Raw genomic sequence first — 21811 nt, 5'->3', positions numbered from 1 at the left:
ATGTACGTATTTCTGTGATTTACTGTTGTTTGTGTCGTGAAGGTAATTGATCGATTAGTGGTTATTAACATTCTTCAAGCAGTGTTTTGGGGGTTGATTAGTGGTTATTAACATTCTTAAAGCAGTGTTTTGGGGTTGATTAGTGGTTATTAACATTCTTAAAGCAGTGTTTTGGGGGTTGATTAGTGGTTATTAACATTCTTAAAGCAGTGTTTTGGGGGTTGATTAGTGGTTATTAACATTCTTAAAGCAGTGTTTTGGGGGTTGATTAGTGGTTATTAACATTCTTAAAGCAGTGTTTTGGGGGTTTGAAACGGAGGGCTAGGGCCTCCACGGGTTGCGTTTGATAGAGCTGGCGGACACTATGGCGTTGTAACTCCGATTAAAGAATCACACAGAGGCGTGCTGCAGTTACTGGTTGTATTTGGGAACAAACGGTGTGTGTGGTTGTCTACAAGGGAATACAATACAGTATACATTAGTAAACAAAGGAATACAATACAGTATACATTAGTAAACACAGTAGTGGCGCACATAAACATAATGTCATAAACATGTGGTCTATAGCTGCAATAATATTCATTAGCAATACAGTGCAACTATAGTAACCAAGACATTCACTTAACCGGAGTTATTATATATAACCTACATAACCTATGCAGGGGGATTACTCATGCAGTGCATGTAAACAATATATAGGTAGGCGGACTGTAAACCGGGTGTAAAGATACATTCAATTCACTAGGGGTAATGAGTGAGTTATAGTTATAGCTTAGGCTAGCTAACGTGCGGCTAGGCTACCACGCAGCGCAGCAGCATATCATAGCAGGGGGAACCTAGGTTGGCTAACGTGTAGCTAAGCTAACGGCGCAGTGTTTCAATAACAGAGGGAACAACGTCAACAGGAATGGATCAGCGGAGACACACTAAGTACAGAGTAAACTGAATGAACGAACTAGGCAGGAACTAAACAGGTACTGTACTCACGTTCATTGACACACACGTTATCCCAAAGGGACAGATCTTACTGCCGCACCGTCAGGCAGCAGCACAGAGAACAGCTTGTGCACACGTTCAACGGAGAAACTCTTAAAGGGCCAGTAACGTTATCAGAAGACTAGAGTGCAACATAGCACATCACGCTGAACGATTACACTGGCATAAATCAATTACCCTTTCCTGTCAACAACAACATATTAAAGAGCTATTACGGGACAAAGTAGTCTTATTAGCAGGGCTTTCCTACACAGCCGCACCCAAAAGTCTACTTAGACCTTTTGAACTAAACAGGAAAGTCTCAGGGGTCCTCTGTATCCGGGAGACTCGGGAGCTGCACCGGCCGGGACAGAGGGCGCAGGTATGTTCTGTCCTTCACCTGGACAGCTGCGGTGCGGATGCGCTCGTCAGTTCCAGGGTACGTCTGAGTGACCTTCCCAACGGGCCAGAGTGCCAGAGGAAGCCGCGGGTCAACGATGAGGGCCACCTGGCCGAGCGACTGTTTCTTGCCGTCCTTCCTCCACTTCTGCCTCTCCGGGGCCCTATCTTGGTGTGAGATGGCCCAAAACAGTCTACTCTGGTGGAATAGAATGGGGGCTTGTAGAGACGCAGGCGACAGGGCGGAAGGGCGGCCATTTTAGGCATGTCAGGCTTTGCTCGCCGCAGATGACGTTCTCGGCAGGTGTGCTGATGCTTGCGGATTGCTTCTCTTCCACGTAGAACCCAGAATCGGGATTGAAGATCAACGAATACCCTCAGGCCCGGGGTGGAGAAGAGTTTGATCATAATCTTGGATGATTAGCTTTGTCAGGGGGTGATGTGGATCCAAACGACTGTCTGGGGGAGGAGGTCGGTCAGACTTGAGGGCCTTGATCTCCTCTGGGAATGAGTCCAGCTGGGTTCGTTTAAGGAGGACCTTCTCAGCGTTGAGGAAGTCGGCTGCTTCATAAGGCTGATCAGTGGTCTGGGCATCAGCCGCACCGTGAAGGGACCTGACTGTTGCTTGGACGAGATCTTTCCATGAAGAGAGGTCTTCAACGGCAGGGAGCGGAGGACTGGGAGAGTTCCTAGGTTGAGTTAGTCGAGTACTGGGTTGAGTACTGGGCTGAGTACTAGGTTGAGTACTAGGTTGAGTACTAGGCTGAGTACTAGGTTGAGTACTAGGTTGAGTACTAGGTTGAGTACTAGGTTGAGTACTAGGTTGAGTACTAGGCTGAGTACTAGGTTGAGTACTAGGCTGAGTACTAGGTTGAGTACTAGGTTGAGTACTAGGTTGAGTACTAGGTTGAGTACTAGGCTGAGTACTAGGTTGAGTACTAGGTTGAGTACTAGGTTGAGTACTAGATTGAGTACTAGGTTGAGTACTAGGCTGGGTGCTAGGTTGAGTACTAGGTTGAGTACTAGGTTGAGTACTAGGCTGAGTACTAGGTTGATTACTAGGTTGAGTACTAGGTTGGGTGCTAGGTTGAGTACTAGGCTGAGTACTAGGTTGAGTACTAGGTTGTGTACTAGGTTGAGTACTAGATTGAGTACTAGGCTGAGTACTAGGTTGAGTACTAGGTTGAGTACTAGGTTGAGTACTAGGTTGAGTACTACATTTACATTTACATTTACATTTAGTCATTTAGCTGACGCTTTTATCCAAAGCGACTTACAAGTTCTGTGCGACAAGACAGCAAGAAGGGTATAACTCTATCAGCTGAGTAACAATGTTCATCAAAGTGTTGCGTGTTACAGTGTAGGTTAGTTTATTAGGACAAGTGCATGACAGTAAGGTTGGTCGGGGTTCGATTTTTTTTTTTTATCATTTCAGATAATGGTTGAAGAAGTGAGTCTTTAGTCGACGGCGAAAGATTGGACGGGATTCGGCTGTCCTAACTGGGATGGGTAGTTCATTCCACCATTGTGGGGCAAGGACTGAGAATAGGCGGCTTCTCTTTGATGACCCTCCGGGAGCTTGGATAGGAGTAGATCTGAGGCGGCCAGAAGATGCAGAGCGTAGGGGTCTTGAGGGTGTGTAGTTAGAGACCATTGACCGGAGGTAGGCGGGAGCGGTTCCCTTTGCCGCACGGTATGCTAGGTCGAGGGCCTTGAAGCGGATACGTGCAGCAATGGGGAGCCAGTGCAGGTCCCTGAGAAGTGGGGTGACATGGGCCGATTTCGGTAGGTTTGAGATCAGGCGGGCCGCTGCGTTTTGAATGAGTTGAAGAGGCTTGGTGGCAGTGGCCGGGAGGCCAGCTAGCAGTGCGTTGCAGTAGTCGAGGCGGGAGATGACTGTTGATTGGACGAGGAGTTGGGTGGCTTCTTTTGTCAGGAAGGGGCGTATCCTTCTGACGTTGCTCAGGAGGAATCTGCAGATTCTGGTTGTCGCTGCGATGTGAGCAGAGAAGTTCAACTGGTCGTCGAGGACAACACCAAGGTTCTTGGCGGTCGGCGACGCGGTCACAGCTGCATTCTCGACTGTGATGGAGAGGTCGGTCAGGGGGGAGGATTTGGCCGGCAGGTGGAGCAATTCTGTTTTGCTTAGGTTCAGTTTGAGGTGGTTGGTCGTCATCCAGGCGGAGATGTCGGACAGACAGGCCGAGATCCGCTCAGAGACGTGGATATCTGAGGGAGGGAAGGAGAGGAAGAGTTGAGTATCATCGGCATAACAATGATATGAGAAGCCATGAGACGTGATAATGTTACCCAGTGATTTAGTGTAGAGGGAGAAGAGAAGGGGTCCTAGGACCGAGCCCTGGGGGACACCCGTCCGGAGGGGGCGGGTGGCCGACAGAGTCCCTCTCCATGACACTTGGTAGGAGCGGTCATTGAGGTATGATGTCAGCCATGTCAGCGCAGATCCAGCCACTCCCATTCCTGCGAGGGCCGCGAGGAGGATCTGATGGTTGACTGTGTCGAAGGCTGCAGATAGATCTAGGAGAATCAGGACAGAGGAGAGGCCTTTCGCTTTTGCTAAGTGAAGTGCCTCTGTGACCGCAATGAGGGCCGTTTCTGTGGAGTGGCCAGTCCGGAAGCCAGACTGATTGGGGTCTAGGAGGTCATTCTGTAAGAGATAAGCAGTAAGTTGGTTGAATACAGCACGTTCAAGTGTTTTAGAAAGGAAGGAGAGAAGAGAGACAGGACGATAGTTGGCTATGACGGTGGGGTTCAGGTTTTTTTTTTTTATGAGGGGCGTGACTCTGGCTTGTTTTAGGGAGGTGGGGACCACCCCCGAGTTGAGTGAGGAGTTGATGGTTGCAGTTAGGAATGGGAGGATGTCCGGTGCTATGGTCTGGAGGAGTGGGGAGGGTAGCTGTTCCAGCTGGCATGTAGTCGGACGGTTCGACGTTACCAGTGTCAGGGTCTCGGCTTCTGTAATGGGAGAGAAAAATGACAGTGAAGGATGAGGTTCTCGATTCAGCGTTTGGAATGGGTGGGGGTTGGGAGAAGGAGCTGCGGATGTTCTCCACTTTTTCCTCAAAGAAAATCGCAAAGTCTTCGGCAGAAAAAGATGAGGGAGGAGGAGGTGGGGGGGGAGTGAGGAGGGAGGACATGGTAGCATGCAGTTTGCGAAGATTCTTGGCAGAGGCCTCGATCCTATGGTGAAAGAAAGAAGCTTTGGCATTAGTAATGGTTTTGGAGAATGTTAACAAGAGGTTGTGATATGTGTCGATGTCAGCAGTGAGGCGTGACTTTCTATACTTCCTCTCAGCCACTCTCAGGACCTGTCTTTGTTCTCTCACTGCATCCGTCAGCCATGGACTGGGTGGGGAACGGCGGGCAGGTTTCTCAACGAGGGGACAGAGCTTGTCGAAGGAGGTTGCAAGGGCTGAGAGGAGGGTGGAGGTTGCCATCTCTGTGGGGAGAGCAGAGAAGGTGTCACTCAAAGGTAGAGCGGATATTATGTCAGAGGAGAGGGTGGAGGGGGATAGGGAGGGCAGGTTGCGTCTGAGTGAGACGGTTTGAGTTGGGGTGAAGACTTTTCGGTTAAGCATGAGAGTTAGTGAGAAGGATATGAAGGAATGGTCAGATACATGTAGGGGAGTTACCGTGGTGTTAATGATGCTGGAGTTACGGGAAAATATGAGATCCAAGGAGTTGCCTGCTTTGTGGGTGGGAGGCATGGCAGTGGGAGTCAGGTCAAATTGTTGTAGGAGGGAGACCACTGGGACCGACTGAGATGAGTCAGGCAGGTTGAAGTCGCCCAATAGAAGGAGCGGGGTACCATCTTCCGGTAAGGAGCTTAGAAGCATGTCCAGCTCATCTGTGAAGTGATCGAGTGGACCTGGAGGGCGATAGAGTGTAACAATGGTTGAGTACTAGATTGAGTACTAGGTTGAGTACTAGGTTGAGTACTAGGTTGAGTACTAGGTTGAGTACTAGGCTGAGTACTAGGTTGAGTACTAGGTTGAGTACTAGGTTGAGTACTAGATTGAGTACTAGGTTGAGTACTAGGCTGGGTGCTAGGTTGAGTACTAGGCTGAGTACTAGGTTGAGTACTAGGTTGAGTACTAGGCTGAGTACTAGGTTGAGTACTAGGTTGAGTACTAGGTTGGGTGCTAGGTTGAGTACTAGGCTGAGTACTAGGTTGAGTACTAGGTTGAGTACTAGGTTGAGTACTAGATTGAGTACTAGGCTGAGTACTAGGTTGAGTACTAGGTTGAGTACTAGGTTGAGTACTAGATTGAGTACTAGGTTGAGTACTAGGCTGGGTGCTAGGTTGAGTACTAGGCTGAGTACTAGGTTGAGTACTAGGTTGAGTACTAGTTTGAGTACTAGGCTGAGTACTAGGTTGAGTACTAGGTTGAGTACTAGGTTGGGTGCTAGGTTGAGTACTAGGCTGAGTACTAGGTTGAGTACTAGGTTGAGTACTAGGTTGGGTACTGAGTTGAGTACTAGGTTGGGTACTGAGTTGAGTACTAGGTTGGGTACTGAGTTGAGTACTGAGTTGAGTACTGGGTTGAGTACTAGGTTGGGTACTGAGTTGAGTACTAGGTTGGGTACTGAGTTGAGTACTAGGTTGGGTACTGAGTTGAGTACTAGGTTGGGTACTGAGTTGAGTACTAGGTTGGGTACTGAGTTGAGTACTGGGTCGGGTACTGAGTTGAGTACTAGGTTGGGTACTGAGTTGAGTACTAGGTTGGGTACTGAGTTGAGTACTAGCTTGGGTACTGAGTTGAGTACTAGGTTGGGTACTGAGTTGAGTACTAGGTTGGGTACTGGGTTGAGTACTGAGTTGAGTACTGGGTTGAGTACTAGGTTGGGTACTGAGTTGAGTACTGGGTTGAGTACTGGGTTGAGTACTAGGGATGGTCGCACCATAGGTAGGACTCTGGGTACTGTGTGTAGCTACAGGGGGCCCGTGTGAGATTGTAGGTTGCTCAATTGAACCAGGCATGTTGGGAGCTGGGTACCATGACACAGGGGGAGCAGCAGAGCGAGGCGTCGCCTGTGCTGGATGGTGTATCACTGGAGTGATGGCGGCTGGATTAGCCGGCAGGGGATGCATGTACTGTGGTACGGTAGGAAGGGCTAGAGGCACAGGTGCCACTACGTGGTGCTGTTGTCCAGGTGGTGGATAGGTCGGCTCAGATGCTGCTGCACGTACAAGAGCCCTCATCTCTGACTCTTGAAGAAGTGAGATGACCAGTTTGGCTACTTGAAGTTCCTTCTCCTTCTTCTTAAGCCGCCTCTGCCTGTCCAGGCGTTTAGTGATAGCTTCCCGTGCATCTTGTGCTTCCTGCTGTAGGCGTTGTAAGCGTTGACGCTCCAGGTTGGCGTCGTAGTCTTCTTTTACTGTACCTGGCGCTGTAGCTCCTCAAGCTCCAGGGAGTGGATGTGCTCCTGGAGGATAGCTTCCTGGACTGGTGAGAGAGCATGTTGTCGGTGTACACTCCCAGATGAACGATGAGAGCCAACACCTGACCTTATGGTGGGTCTAGGAATTGACAGATGTGAGGACCTACTACCTTCACACGGAGCCCTTGCTTCGCTCCCCGGGTATGAACGATGGGAGCCGACACCTGACCTTATGGTGGGTCTAGGAATTGACTGATCCGAGTACTGACTGATCCGAGTACTGACTGGTCCGAGTACTGACTGATCCGAGTACTGACTGATCCGAGTACTGACTGATCCGAGTACTGACTGGTCCGAGTACTGACTGATCCAGGGGCGTAATTTGCGGGGGGGTCCCCGGAAAATGTCCCCCGCATGATTTCAGAATGCAGTATTTGTCCCCCCCATGTTTTCCAAACCGCTGCAACTGCGCAGCCTGGCACTGTGACTCGCTACTACACAGTGCCGGCACTGCAGATTTACCCTACTCTTGGAATTCATTGCCAGTTCCTCAAAGTCATACATAGGGGCGCTGTCTCGATAATGCAGTGTTATTAAAGCAGCGTGTAGCCGAGGCAGTTACAAGAACTATCATAATCCGAGCCCCGGGAGGGTGGTCGAAATCGAATACCTTTTGCGATGTATGCAGGGAATGAATTGAGCTGCCTGTCGCCCATTCTAACGCAGGAGTCCTGGACCCCCGACAGGTAAGGTAAGCGATTTTAGATGTATCACTTTAAGTGTGCGGCTGTTGTCCGAATACTAGTGAATATTGAAAAATAAAGGCATGACATTTAGAGACGTCCCCGTCGTAGCATTCTGGTGCGGGGATATGGGTCTCTGTGCGGGGGCGCAACAGCAACAGGTGGGGTAGGCTGGGCAGAGATGTATGCATCAAAACGATTACATTGTTTGTCTCACATACATTCGATTTATAATGCGAGCACCTGCATTACAATCAAATGACTGATCTGTTATGTGTTATGGACCAGAGTCTCGAGAGGCACTTTATAATAGAAAAAAGACAGTGCAAACATGTATATGTCGCTTACAGTTTATTATGCCTATGCAGCTCGTTTATTTTGACAGAGTTAAAAAAATTTCACTAGTATCATTATATTAAATTAGCGGACGTGCAGCTGGACAAGCCCTGGCTCCACGATGACCACTTCTTACAAGAGGCGCCACCGCCTAGGAAAATGCGTATTGCACACCGGGTATTAGAAAAAAAAAATTGGGAAGGGGGGGCGCCCGCCCCTACCCCCCCCCCCCTGCGACGTCACTGACCACGCCCCCTAATATGTCCCCCCCACCGCTGGGACCAAAGTTCCGCCACTGGACTGATCCGAGTACTGAATTCAGGTTCATATCCCACTTCGAGGTCACGTAGGTGGCTTGGTAGGTGGCGCTCTCTCTGCGGGTGAGCGGTGGTCTCTGTGGTGTCCTGGTCTGCCATAGCGTCTTGGAGGAGCTCTATCCGGCTTCGAAGGACCATGAAACGGAGGGCTAGGGCCTCCACGGGTTGCGTTTGATAGAGCTGGCGGACACTATGGCGTTGTAACTCCGATTAAAGAATCACACAGAGGCGTGCTGCAGATATTGGTTTTATTTGGGAACAAAAGGTGTGTGTGGTTGTCTACAAGGGAATACAATACAGTATACATTAGTAAACACAAAGGAATACAATACAGTATACATTAGTAAACACAGTAGTGGCGCACATAAACATAATGTCATAAACATGTGGTCTATAGCTGCAATAATATTCATTAGCAATACAGTGCAACTATAGTAACCAAGACATTCACTTAACCGGAGTTATTATATATAACCTACATAACCTATGCAGGGGGATTACTCATGCAGTGCATGTAAACAATATATAGGTAGGCGGACTGTAAACCGGGTGTAAAGATACATTCAATTCACTAGGGGTAATGAGTGAGTTATAGTTATAGCTTAGGCTAGCTAACGTGCGGCTAGGCTACCACGCAGCGCAGCAGCATATCATAGCAGGGGGAACCTAGGTTGGCTAACGTGTAGCTAAGCTAACGGCGCAGTGTTTCAATAACAGAGGGAACAACGTCAACAGGAATGGATCAGCGGAGACACACTAAGTACAGAGTAAACTGAATGAACGAACTAGGCAGGAACTAAACAGGTACTGTACTCACGTTCATTGACGCACACGTTATCCCAAAGGGACAGATCTTACTGCTGCACCGTCAGGCAGCAGCACAGAGAACAGCTTGTGCACACGTTCAACGGAGAAACTCTTAAAGGGCCAGTAACGTTATCAGAAGACTAGAGTGCAACATAGCACATCACGCTGAACGATTACACTGGCATAAATCAATTACCCTTTCCTGTCAACAACAACATATTAAAGAGCTATTACGGGACAAAGTAGTCTTATTAGCAGGGCTTTCCTACAGGTTGATTAGTGGTTATTAACATTCTTAAAGCAGTGTTTTGGGGGTTGATTAGTGGTTATTAACATTCTTAAATCAGTGTTTTGGGGGTTGATTAGTGGTTATTAACATTCTTAAAGCAGTGTTTTGGGGGTTGATTAGTGGTTATTAACATTCTTAAAGCAGTGTTTTTTGGGGTTGATTAGTGGTTATTAACATTCTTAAAGCAGTGTTTTGGGGGTTGATTAGTGGTTATTAACATTCTTAAATCAGTGTTTTGGGGGTTGATTAGTGGTTATTAACATTCTTAAAGCAGTGTTTTGGGGGTTGATTAGTGGTTATTAACATTCTTAAAGCAGTGTTTTTTGGGGTTGATTAGTGGTTATTAACATTCTTCAAGCAGTGTTTTGGGGTTGATTAGTGGTTATTAACATTCTTAATGCAGTGTTTTTTGGGGTTGATTAGTGGTTATTAACATTCTTAAAGCAGTGTTTTGGGGGTTGATTAGTGGTTATTAACATTCTTAAAGCAGTGTTTTGGGGGTTGATTAGTGGTTATTAACATTCTTAAAGCAGTGTTTTGGGGTTGATTAGTGGTTATTAACATTCTTAAAGCAGTGTTTTTTGGGGGTTGATTAGTGGTTATTAACATTCTTAAAGCAGTGTTTTGGGGGTTGATTAGTGGTTATTAACATTCTTAAAGCAGTGTTTTTTGGGGTTGATTAGTGGTTATTATTTAACATTCTTAAAGCAGTGTTTTTTGGGGTTTATATGTCCCTTCCTCCCTGAGTCTGTTTTGTTCTGCTGCCTCATGGCAAGATGGATGCTTAGCATCACAACACAGAGAATGAAGCCAGTTGTCCTGCTTGTCCCAAACCAAACATATGGCAATTCCAGTGACATGTTTTTTTGATAGTAGGCCAGGGCTGGGTGGTTAATTGAGTTTCAATTACAATTTTCTCTTCCCACGATCATGAAAAAAAGAGAATTGAGATAAAACGATTATTGTGCTGTGTTGCTCTCATTTTGTCTTGTGTTGTAAATGTAGTGCACCCTTCCTTCACAGTGGTGCACTCCGCCCTTCCCCCCTCAAGCCCAAACAGTAGTTTCAGCATCCAGTTGAGAGGGAGGAGGGAACGTTTCAGTTATTTTGAAACGTCTTTGGTCATTTGAAGATGACAGAAAGGCAGCCTTTGGTCGAGAAGAAAAGTCAAACAAATTGTCGTTGTCATATGATGTTCTCAAATCGACAAGTACTCATGTTTAATAATCATGCTCACATTGTTCTAAATGTGTTTAGATATGAAATGGGGTTGACGTAGAGCCCTATTTTTACACGGGAACTTTGCTACAGCATCATAACTGCTTTGGCCTTGAGATTTAAAGGTGCTATAGATAACATTTGATGTAGAATATATATATATATATATATATTTTTAATAATAATAAATGGATACAAAAAAATAAACATCCACAAAGCTTTTAGAAAGGTGCAGAATAAAAGTATTGCTCCCCCCCCCAAGAAATTATTGATTACATTATCATTTAAAAATGAATGTTGTTTACATGTTGCATGTATCCCCTCCCTACTTCCTATTTCCCCACGTGGAATGCACCTCATTGGATAAATGACATGCTGGTGTTCTAGTGCGACATCTAGTGGCTGAATGTTTTCTATAGCACCTTTAAGACTTTTAAGTTTCTTCCTGCTTCTGTCAACAGACAGACAGACATTCTTAGGGGGCTTTCACACTAGCCATCGGGGTCGAATCAGAGCGCGATCGCACCAGAATATCGCGTGATGAGAACGCTCCCCCCCCCCCATCCCCGGGGGCGCTGATTTGCTCCAAACCTGGTCCGCTGGAATAGGTGGTCTCGGGTACGCGCCAGTGTCCCCGACAACGGAGCAGGGGGCGTGGTGTGCAAGCTTACTGTAATGCTTTCATGCTTGCTTGAATTTTGGGCAGATAAAAACATACAGCAACAACTGGACAATACCCACAAAAACGATATTTATGGGCAATTTGGCGAGTTCAGACCTCAACCAAACAAGCATGTTGAGCCTCACGGCTCAGTGGATGAAAACCTCGAGATGAAGCCACGTTACAAGCACAAGACTTCCCTGGCTCGCATTAGGCCTGGCAATTTTTTTGCCATTGCTATGTCTACTATACATTGGTTTCTTGTTCGAATGCATTTATTTCTATAGACCAGTGGTGCCCAACCAGTCGGCCGTGATCGAGCGGTAGATCAATGACATGCAATATAATTGACGCAAGCAATGGGCTAACGTTAGCTGCTAACTAGTAATAAATAGGCTAAGCTAACTAGCGTTAGCCGCTAACCCTGGAAAACGCTCAAAGCGGACTCCACAACACCAGTTCCATTCGTGAGAAAAGGGGGTGGGTTATATTGACAAGGCTTGACAACAGAGGTTTAAATATAACTTCATATTTATTGGTTATTTGTTTCTTTATATCAGCATCCAGTTTCCACCACCGTATGTTAAACTCTTCCTGTGTTGAAGTTAGAGTGTAACATCATCGCCTACGGCAGCTTACACGCTCAAAACGCAAACCGTAAACAAAACCCGGAGTGTACCAAGACTGCAGTGTGTACGCAAACTAGAGGGGGGAGAGGGAGGGGGAAGTTCGCACCCAAGGACGGAGCGAGGACGGAGCGGAGCACCCGCTCCTAATGAGAAAGCCCCCTTACGTCATTTCTCTCTCTTTCTCTACCTGCTCAGGGATGGTGGCAGAAGAGTACAATGCATATTTCTACTCGCTGGTGTCCCAGGACACTCAGGAGATGGCCTATTCCACCAAGAGACAGAGGTTCCTCGTGGACCAGGGCTACAGCTTCAAGGTATGTTCCCCACCACACTAACTCTGCTCTGGGACGCTCCTCAAGGCTCAGACGTAGTCTAGAAACACAGGACGCTTAAAACTATGTGGATGGACAGATGGACAGCCTCTCTTCACCTGCTCTATACCACTTCAGACATCTCTCTATTCACTACCTGCTCTATACCACTTCAGACATCTCTCTATTCACTACCTGCTCTATACCACTTCAGACATCTCTCTATTCACTACCTGCTCTATACCACTTCAGACATCTCTCTATTCACTACCTGCTCTATACCACTTCAGACATCTCTCTATTCACTACCTGCTCTATACCACATCAGACATCTCCCTATTCACAATCACTACCTGCTCTATACCACATCAGACACCTCTTCACCTGCTCTATACCACACCAGACGCCTCTCTTCACCTGCTCTATACCACACCAGACGCCTCTCTTCACCTGCTCTATACCACACCAGACGCCTCTCTTCACCTGCTCTATACCACACCAGACGCCTCTCTTCACCTGCTCTATACCACACCAGACGCCTCTCTTCACCTGCTCTATACCACACCAGACGCCTCTCTTCACCTGCTCTATACCACACCAGACGCCTCTCTTCACCTGCTCTATACCACACCAGACGCCTCTCTTCACCTGCTCTATACCACATCAGACACCTCTTCACCTGCTCTATACCACACCAGACGCCTCTCTTCACCTGCTCTATACCACACCAGACGCCTCTCTTCACCTGCTCTATACCACACCAGACGCCTCTCTTCACCTGCTCTATACCACACCAGACGCCTCTCTTCACCTGCTCTATACCACACCAGACGCCTCTCTTCACCTGCTCTATACCACACCAGACGCCTCTCTTCACCTGCTCTATACCACACCAGACGCCTCTCTTCACCTGCTCTATACCACACCAGACGCCTCTCTTCACCTGCTCTATACCACACCAGACGCCTCTCTTCACCTGCTCTATACCACATCAGACACCTCTCTTCACCTGCTCTATACCACACCAGACGCCTCTCTTCACCTGCTCTATACCACATCAGACACCTCTCTTCACCTGCTCTATACCACACCAGACGCCTCTCTTCACCTGCTCTATACCACATCACACATTCTTCCATGGAGCTCTGTACAGTGTTTCTCCTAGATGGTTTTTCTGGTAGGCCCCCTGCAGCTCCAGGTGTCATGGTGGAGACAGGCTTCGGTTACAGACAAATAGACTGTTATTTAATATGTCTCCTCTCTCCTCCTTCTCCTCTTCTCATCTCATTTCTCCTCTACTTTTCTCCTCTCCTCTTCTCTCCCCCTCTCCTATCTTCTCTCCTCCTCTCTTCTCTCCTCTATTCTCCTCTCGCCTCTCTCCTCTCCTCTTCCCCTCTCCTCTCTTCTCTCCTCTATTCTCCTCTCGCCTCTCTCCTCTCCTCTTTTCTTCTCCTAGGTTATCACCAAAATGGCAGGTATGGAGGAAGATGACCTGATGTTCTCCACCAAAGACGAGCAGCAGCAGCTTCTCCAGAAGGTCCTGGCTGCTTCAGACCTAGACGCTGAGGAGGAGGTGGTGATCGGGGAGCTGGGCGGACGGCCACAGGTGAGGACCATGTCCTGGGAGACACAGAATACCACATCCTCCACTGCCCCCCCCTTTCATTACATTATTATTACTACAGGAAAGGAAACCTTGTACCAGTATGGTGCGGCTGGGTAGTGTAGAGGTATAAGCACTCGCCTACCACCTACCGCTGTCAGCGGTACCTCCGGCTTGGTCAGTTGTTTCTACGAACACAATTGTCAGTGATCGTGGGTGGGAAGCTTGTGGGGTATGAGTCCTGGTCATTGCAACAGTGACTCCTGCTGGTCAGTGGGGGTACTTGTTCAGCAGGGAGGGGATCTGAGAGAAATAGCGTTATGAACTTCTGCAAGTGTTAAGCTCTCCCAGTGAAACTCCTAGATGTCAGGTGAAATGAAGCGGCTGGCGTCTCCGTGTATCGGAGGAGGCATAATGGTAGTCTACACCCTCCCCAGACTGACAGTAGGGTAGTCTACACCCTCCCAGACCGACAGTAGGGTAATCTACACCATCACCAGACCGACAGTAGGGTAATCTACACCCTCACCAGACCAACAGTAGGGTAGTCTACACCATTTGGGGATGGAAGAAAAACATAGAAAGGCCAAAAATAGATTTCCCAGTATTTGTGCTGCTCTTAACACATTGACTGCCACGCTGTTTTCCCATATTTGTACTTAGTGTGCCAGCGCTGTAAAGTATAGGGATTTTCACTGTGCGTTGCGGTGTTTGCAGGGCTATATCTATATTCTATATTATAGCTATGGAGACAATACTATGGCTCATTTGACATTAACAATCCATCATTCAACATGCAAAAAAGAATTAAAAAATGTATGTATACGTTCGCGTGTTATACCGTGGTGAATATTGTATAGTTTCAGAGTGATCCTGGCTAATTCCTCAAAACGGCGCTATGGAGCAATACGTGAATTTTGCTAAAAAATCGGAGCTAAGTTAACAATATACTCGTTATCACCATACATAAAGATTTTCCGGCAGTAAATACTTGATATCTTAGTCATAACCATAGTTGCAAGACGTTATAATGAAAGGTCTCGTTATCTTGCATTGTTTCTACATAAGCAAGCACACGTTAAATTCCTTAGCGACCCATGTTACCAACAGACTGCACAGCGCGCACATTCAAGACACACAGATATAAAACGAGTCATACGGAATGTATAACGGAGGCTGAAATTAGACCAATGTGACTCACAAACTCACGACAGTAGTACACAACTACACATACAGAAGCACAAAATTGAATGCATCGATTAACTCAGTGTTTCTCAAAGTGGGCGGCGCGCGCAGAGGCATGACAGGAGGGGCCTTGAGATTAATACATTTTTCTTTTTTCTTTTTTTCTTTTTTTTATTAGAGAAAATTATCACTAAAGTGCTATCTGTTGCAGCTGCACTGTTCTCCATGAAAATACCATTTCTCAAAATCTGAAAATCATTATTTAATAAAACACAGAAAAGGATCACCAAGTTACTCTGGATAAAAAAAACCTTTACAGACAACATTGAGACAAAGCTTCCTGACAGATCTCCATCCAAACTCTTGGAAGAACTCTTTGAAATCTCATCTGATACCACCTAGAGAGCTAGTTTCAGAGTGTGGTGCTGAGTACCAAGTATCTCATCTCATGGCCCACCAAGTATCTCATGATGCAGCAGTTAAGGTGTTGATACCATTCAGCACCACATACAGTATCTGTGTGAAGCTGGCTTTTCATCCATGACAGCTCTGAAAACAAAATATAGGGCCAATTTGAAAGGTCACGATATTGGTGTTATTTCAATAAATTTAAACATGGCCCATTTCATGACTATTTTGTTGGGGCGAGGGGGGGGGGGGGCCCAAAATATTTTGGTCCGCCAAAGGGGGGCCTGACAGAAAAAGTTTGAGAAGCACTGGATTATCTGATAATCAAAACCCAGCGTAAGCCGTTAAACCCCTGCCAATACGCACACACACAGTCGAACTGGAAAGGTTTACCAAACAACATACACTCCCGGCATTCATAACTCGGACAATTATATTATTATTAATGTCCCGCATTCGAAAAAAAAGATATCCGGACCCTCATATGTTCATCTTCCATGCGCTTAACCATAACATAACTGACTTACCCAAACAACGTGTTCCCGGGTCCTGTACTCCTGTAATCTGTACTCTCAAAACTTTAGAAAAACATTTCGATACCTGAATCCGCAATCATCCGATGTCTGGAAGTTGACCCATGGTCCATTCGACTTTAATAAACGGACGGCCACCGGTCCATAACCGCATTCTATAGAAGAATAAGTCTTTATTTTTTGTGCAGATGAACACACATGCGCGATGGAAGACCGACAGGAACACGCGCGTGGCGTCATCCTGCTCAGCTCTACTCTGCTACAGTAGGTTCAGTGTGAGAGAGGGAAAGACAGACTGCCCTGCCCTCTGCTGGCGCGTGCTGTGCACTACAACCAACCAGCCTATCTGTATCTGATGTCGCACTAGAGCAGGGGTTCCCAAACTTTTCAGGCCAGGACCCAGAAAATAAGGCGTCAGAGAGCCGCGGCCCAATGCACATCGTCAGGCTTTTTTTTCTTCTTTTTTTTTTGCCAGGCGACGATTTTTTATGCCAAATATCACTTCAATCCTATTAAGTTAGTTCAAGTTAGTTATTCATTTATATGTGCTATTTATGAGAGGGCTAACTTGTTGCAAAATAATAATGATAATAATAATAGCCTCATTAAAATACTATTGTTGCTTCGGTTGTTTTCAGCGTTTTATGTGCATAATCTGTTATTTAGTTTGAAATGTTCGTTGAAATAAGTAGATTTTTTCGTTTTTGTTTATTTATTAAGTTAATATAAAACCATATAGTCACATTTTAGAATACAATAGAATATAATTTTAGAATACAACTAGAAACACTGTCCTGGCCTGCTTCTAAGTTCAGTGGCCTGACAAAAAAATAATAAAAAAATAAAAAATAAAAAATAAAAAAATATTTTTTTTTTTTTTTTTTTTTTTATCATCTCGCGGCCCACCCGTGGCTGCTCGCGGCCCACCTTTGGGTCGCGACCCCGACTTTGGGAACCACTGCACTAGAGCACCAGCATGTCATTTATCCAATCAGGTGCATTCCATGTGGGGAAATGGGAAGTAGGGAAGGGATACATGCACACAACATGTAAATAACAACATTAATTTTGGACCCACCAAAATATTTTTTATCATAAATTCATTAATCAATAATGTTTTTGGGGCGAAAGCAATATTTTCTTCCAAAAGCTCTGGATTTGTTTAATTATTACTCTACACAAAATTTTGTTTATTGCATCTTTAACTCGATCAGCGCCGGACCCGATGATAGTCGGGTTAACTCGCCCAACCGTTCAGCGCCAGACCCGAGTATAGTCAGGTTTTCATCGATATTTCTTTTATTCAATAATATTTCCATTCATTACAGGCACAAGGCCAGTGGGCAGTGGTGCGTTATTGAAATCATCTGGGGTGACACGCACCACGTGCACGCGCGCTCCCGGCGTGTGTGCGCGCTCCCGCGAATGTGCATTTAATGTCCCCTCGCTTGGGCACAGACTAAAGACAGTGCCTAATTGCCTCTACGAATGGAATGTAACACATGTCTTCACAACAAGTTAGGTGTGAATGCATCTGAGAACGTATTTAACACACCTGACGACCGGCGCTATTGATATGCAAATAGCGAGTACTTATCATGGGGTGGCACGGAGTGCAACCCCGTCCCATGAAGAACGCATGCCTGCCAGTGGGGGAATCTGGGTTAACATGGGGAATCATCCTGAGAATGCCAAAGTGCAATACCGGCCGCATCCACCCAGGTGGCAATATCGAGCACCCTTTGAAACATATCTTGGCCTGTGTGTCGATCAAAAGTCTCCGGTCTGATTTTTATTGGTCTGGCAAGGGGAGCGGTTGTCCCGATCGGATTGAGAAGCGTGAAATGCTCCCGGTGCATGATGTGTGGCGGATTATGTTGGCGACACGATCGACACCAATACTGGGACTCGTGATCAGATAATTGGAATATTCTTTTTGGGGTACATCCTAGTGAAGGTAAGGCCTATATGGTATCAATCAAACTTCACTTCGATCACAATATATGTGTTTATTACATGGCGTTTTCACATTCGCCGAAATGCTTGCTTGTGATTGGCCAATAGCCCCCCGACAGCGGTGAATTATTTTTCGATAACCACCGGTGATTATTGTTTTTCACAGCTGGTGTAATCAAGCCCCACTGACACACACTGTTTCAGTGCAGCCAATCAGACACACCTGCCGGGCTGCCCGCGATAATAATAATCACTTTATTTGGGCTGACAGAGCCACAGAACAACTGCGATTTGTCAAATGAATTAGGTATATTGTTAGTAAGTTAGCCATGTAATAAGCGGGATAATGTATAGCTATACTCGGTCATCATCGCAAAATAATTGACCTTCACTGACGTTTAAAACACCTCGCCGAGGCGGCTCGGTATTTTAAACTCCGTGTCGGTCAATTATTTTGCGACAATGACCTCGTTACATTATCCCTTACGTAACGTTGGTGACGATCAAAGTAGGTATGCCCCGATCGATCGGCCACCAATCGTTATCGGCCGATAATCAGTATAAATATGCGATCGGTGAATTCCGATGAGTCATATTCGCCGATCGCGGAAACCGATCAAGCGGAGATCTCACTCGCTGTCTGTCTCAGACACACAGGACCTGCAAACTGACGCTGCTCCTCCTCCCTAGCCCCGCCCGCACCCGTGTACAGTTTGTAAACACAGAGGAGGAGGCTCCTCTGCTCAGTCTATAGTGCATTCGACCTGAGCTAACGTTAGCTACCTAGCTATCGTTACTGTTTAAACAAAATTACCCAGTCAACTATTCACTTTTAGTAGGCATTGTCTAACGGTATTTAGCCGGCTAGCTACTGATAGCTCCTGATATCAACAAATGCTCCAGCAAGTCTTGTAGTGCATGTTGATACCTCTGTTAGCTCGCGTTAGCTGACGTTAGTTCACTGTTCAAAACGAAATGTCCCATTCAACTAAATAGTTCACTGAGGCGTCGTCTTAACATTATATATCCGGTTAGCAGTAGCTACAGATAGCTCCTGATATCAATGTCTTATAACATTGACTCGATGCGTATTCGAGCTGAGGACTTGCTGAATGTGATTTAACGTTATACCAATACTAGGGTCCAGCTGCAGCGCCGGAGAATCCTGGCCATAGCTGGAGGCTACTAGTACACACAGACAGTGGAGCTGTTTGCAGATAGCGAGCATTTTGACTTGTTGCGTGGTGGCGATGTCTCGCAGATAATACAAGTACAAGTCTAATTATATAATATATATATTTTATAAAAGAAAATAATAATAATTTATATAAAATAAGTTTTAATTTTTTTTAATCAAAAATGATCAGTATCGGCAGATATGGCTCACGCCGATCGGTGATCGGTATCGGTGGCAAAAAACGTGATCGGGGCATCCCTAGATCAAAGCATCAAAAAACGACCCACCCTTTCATGCATTCATGATGAAACATAATACCGATAATATAGATGTGATTTAGGAATAGTAGCGTGTACAGGCGAGAAACGGCAACGTTTTTAGTGAATTCCATGTATTGCTGCATAGCGTTGTTTTCTGGGATTAGACAGGATCTCTAAAACTATACTCATATTCACCACGGTATAAAACGGGAATGTATGGATGAAAAAAATTATTTCTTTAACACATAATTGAACGATAGATAGTCGATGTCCAATGGGCCATAGTATTGTATCCATAGCTATAATATAGAATATAGTTATAGCCCTGCAAACTCCGCCACATATTCCTATATTTTAGAGCGTCGGCCTGTTAACAACACATCACGCATATCGCTGTGGCGCTGATTGAGTTAACACATTCGGCACCAGACCCGAGAAATCCCGGGTTAACTCGCCAGCGGTTGGGCGCCAGACCTGAGATTTCTCTGGTTTTGGTATTTTTTTTTCTTTTATTCGATATTTTTATTCATTATTCATTCATGGACCTCAGTGTTCCCATAGGAAATCATTCTGAGATTGCCAAAGTGCAATACCGGCCGCATCCTGCTAGGCGGCAGTATCGCCCACCCTTTGAAACCTTATATCTCACGTGTGCTACATTTAAACCCCTCCGGGCGCAGAATTTAGACGGAGCCAAGTAAATTGCTTCATCCGACCACTTCACAACACATCTAGCACACTCAATCCATAAATTGTGCCAAATTATGTCCGGGACCAGATGGACATCAATACTGGAAATCGCGATCAGACAATTGGAATATTCTTTTTGGAATAACCCAGATCAAAGGTAAGGACTATCTGACATCAATTGCACCTTGATCCTACAATGTTTTCATATCGATCCAGCTGATCAGCGTGTGTGGTGTTCAAAACTAATGCTGTTACTGGCGATCAAAGCATTAAAAAATGCCCCCCCCCCCCCTTTCATGCATTCATGATGAAACATAATACCTATTATATTCATTTGATTTGGAAATAGTAGAGTGTCCAGGCAAGAAACGCCAATGCTTATAGCAGAATTCACGTAGCGCCCTATAACTCAGCTTTTCAGGAATTAGCCCGGATCACTCCTAAACTATACAATATTCACCACGGGATAACACGCAAACGTATCCATGAAAACATTTTCTCTTTTTTGCATGTTCGACAGAAGAAAGTCACTGTCAAATGACCATAGTATTGTCTCCATAGCTATAATATAGAATATAGATATAGCTCTCCAAACATAGTGACGCACAGTGAAAATATACTATGGAAACCTGGCGCATTAGCTACAGGATAAGGGTAATGGCTGGCGCCCAATGTGTTAACTTCCCACGTTGTTGTTGTTGTTGTTGTTGTTGTTGTTGTTGTTGTTGTTGTTGTTGTTGTTGTTGTTGTTGTTGTTGTTGTTGTTGTTGTTGTTGTAGTTGTTGTTGTTGTTGTTGTTGTTATTGCCATCATCATTGTCTCTTTCCTTCCTCGCCTCCCCAACAGTTCTCACGGCGACCAGGGTCCATGGGCTCTATGTCTGGAGCAGATGACTCGTTCTACATGGAGTACCATAGTAGAGGCAGCAGGTCCAATGCAGGCAAGAACATCCACCCGCTCTTCAAGCGCTTCCGCAAATAGACACACCGCTGGCTCCAATGTCGCCCGCCTAGCGGGTCACACCGGGAACTACACAGTAATAGGGCCGTGGCGGCGAGCGATGATGATGTGTACAGAAACTAAGGAACGAGGCCAGTGGCGGTGTCTCGGAGGAAGAGAGCAGTTGGCTGGAGACAACCTGAAGCCTGGGCGCCACCTGGAGGTGGCCATGACCTGCGTCCTTTACCGCATAGGAGAGCGGGTGAAGGCGATCAGGGTGATGATCGCCTTCACCCCTGAAAATGTACCCATCTCAAACCCTGCCCCCTTTTCTTGATCCTCCAATCACAACGGTTGCTGTTCACGTAACTTTTTTGTTGTTTTGAATACATTTTACACATCAGTATAAAGTAACACCATAAGTGGGGGCAGCCCGATCTCACTTAAATATGTAAATAAAGCACTGATCGACCACAGGAAAAAAGGTACATTATGTACGCCATGTTATAGCCATATGTAATATATTCACGTAGTCGTGTATCGCAAATGTAACATGTGTACGTATTACAAATAAATACATATATCACATATTAAAATAAATGTATGTTTTGATGTTTTTAGAAAACCTTTACGTTTCCCTGCTGGGGATCGAACCCTAAACTTAACCCGATACAATACATAAATATATGACGTATGGTTATAACATAACGTACATTATGTACCTTTTTTCCTGTGGTTGTTCTGTACGACAAGACAGCAAGAAGGGTACAACTCTATCAGCTGAGTAACAATGTTCATCAAAGTGTTGCGTTTTACAGTGTAGGTTAGTTTATTAGGACAAGTGCATGACAGTAAGGTTAGTCAGGGTTAGATTTTTTTTTTTTTTTTTTTTTATCATTTCAGATAATGGTTGAAGAAGTGAGTCTTTAGTCGACGGCGAAAGATTGGACGGGATTCGGCTTTCCTAACTGG

The 21811-nt window shown here is 45.8% G+C and overlaps 1 protein-coding gene across 1 annotated transcript in view; it reads left to right on the top strand.

The window, feature by feature from the left end:
• Positions 1 to 20989, top strand: part of LOC311223472 (general transcription and DNA repair factor IIH helicase/translocase subunit XPB-like) — a gene marked incomplete at its 5' end in the record, with an annotated part of 101994 nt that extends 81005 nt beyond the window's left edge. Inside the window, 3 exons of the mRNA XM_084308258.1 lie at positions 11973 to 12091; positions 13545 to 13694; positions 20747 to 20989. Coding sequence (XP_084164384.1) covers positions 11973 to 12091; positions 13545 to 13694; positions 20747 to 20881 — 404 coding nt within the window. The 3' untranslated portion in view covers positions 20882 to 20989. The remainder of the gene's footprint in view (positions 1 to 11972; positions 12092 to 13544; positions 13695 to 20746) is intronic.
• Between the last annotated feature and the right edge of the window lie 822 nt (positions 20990 to 21811).

Source organism: Notolepis coatsorum (genome assembly GCF_963971535.1).
Source record: "Notolepis coatsorum genome assembly, chromosome: 2".
In the NCBI taxonomy this organism is placed as follows: Eukaryota; Metazoa; Chordata; class Actinopteri; order Aulopiformes; family Paralepididae; genus Notolepis; species Notolepis coatsorum.
Note: the sequence above shows the minus strand (reverse complement) of the source record. Positions and strands in the feature narration are given on the sequence as shown.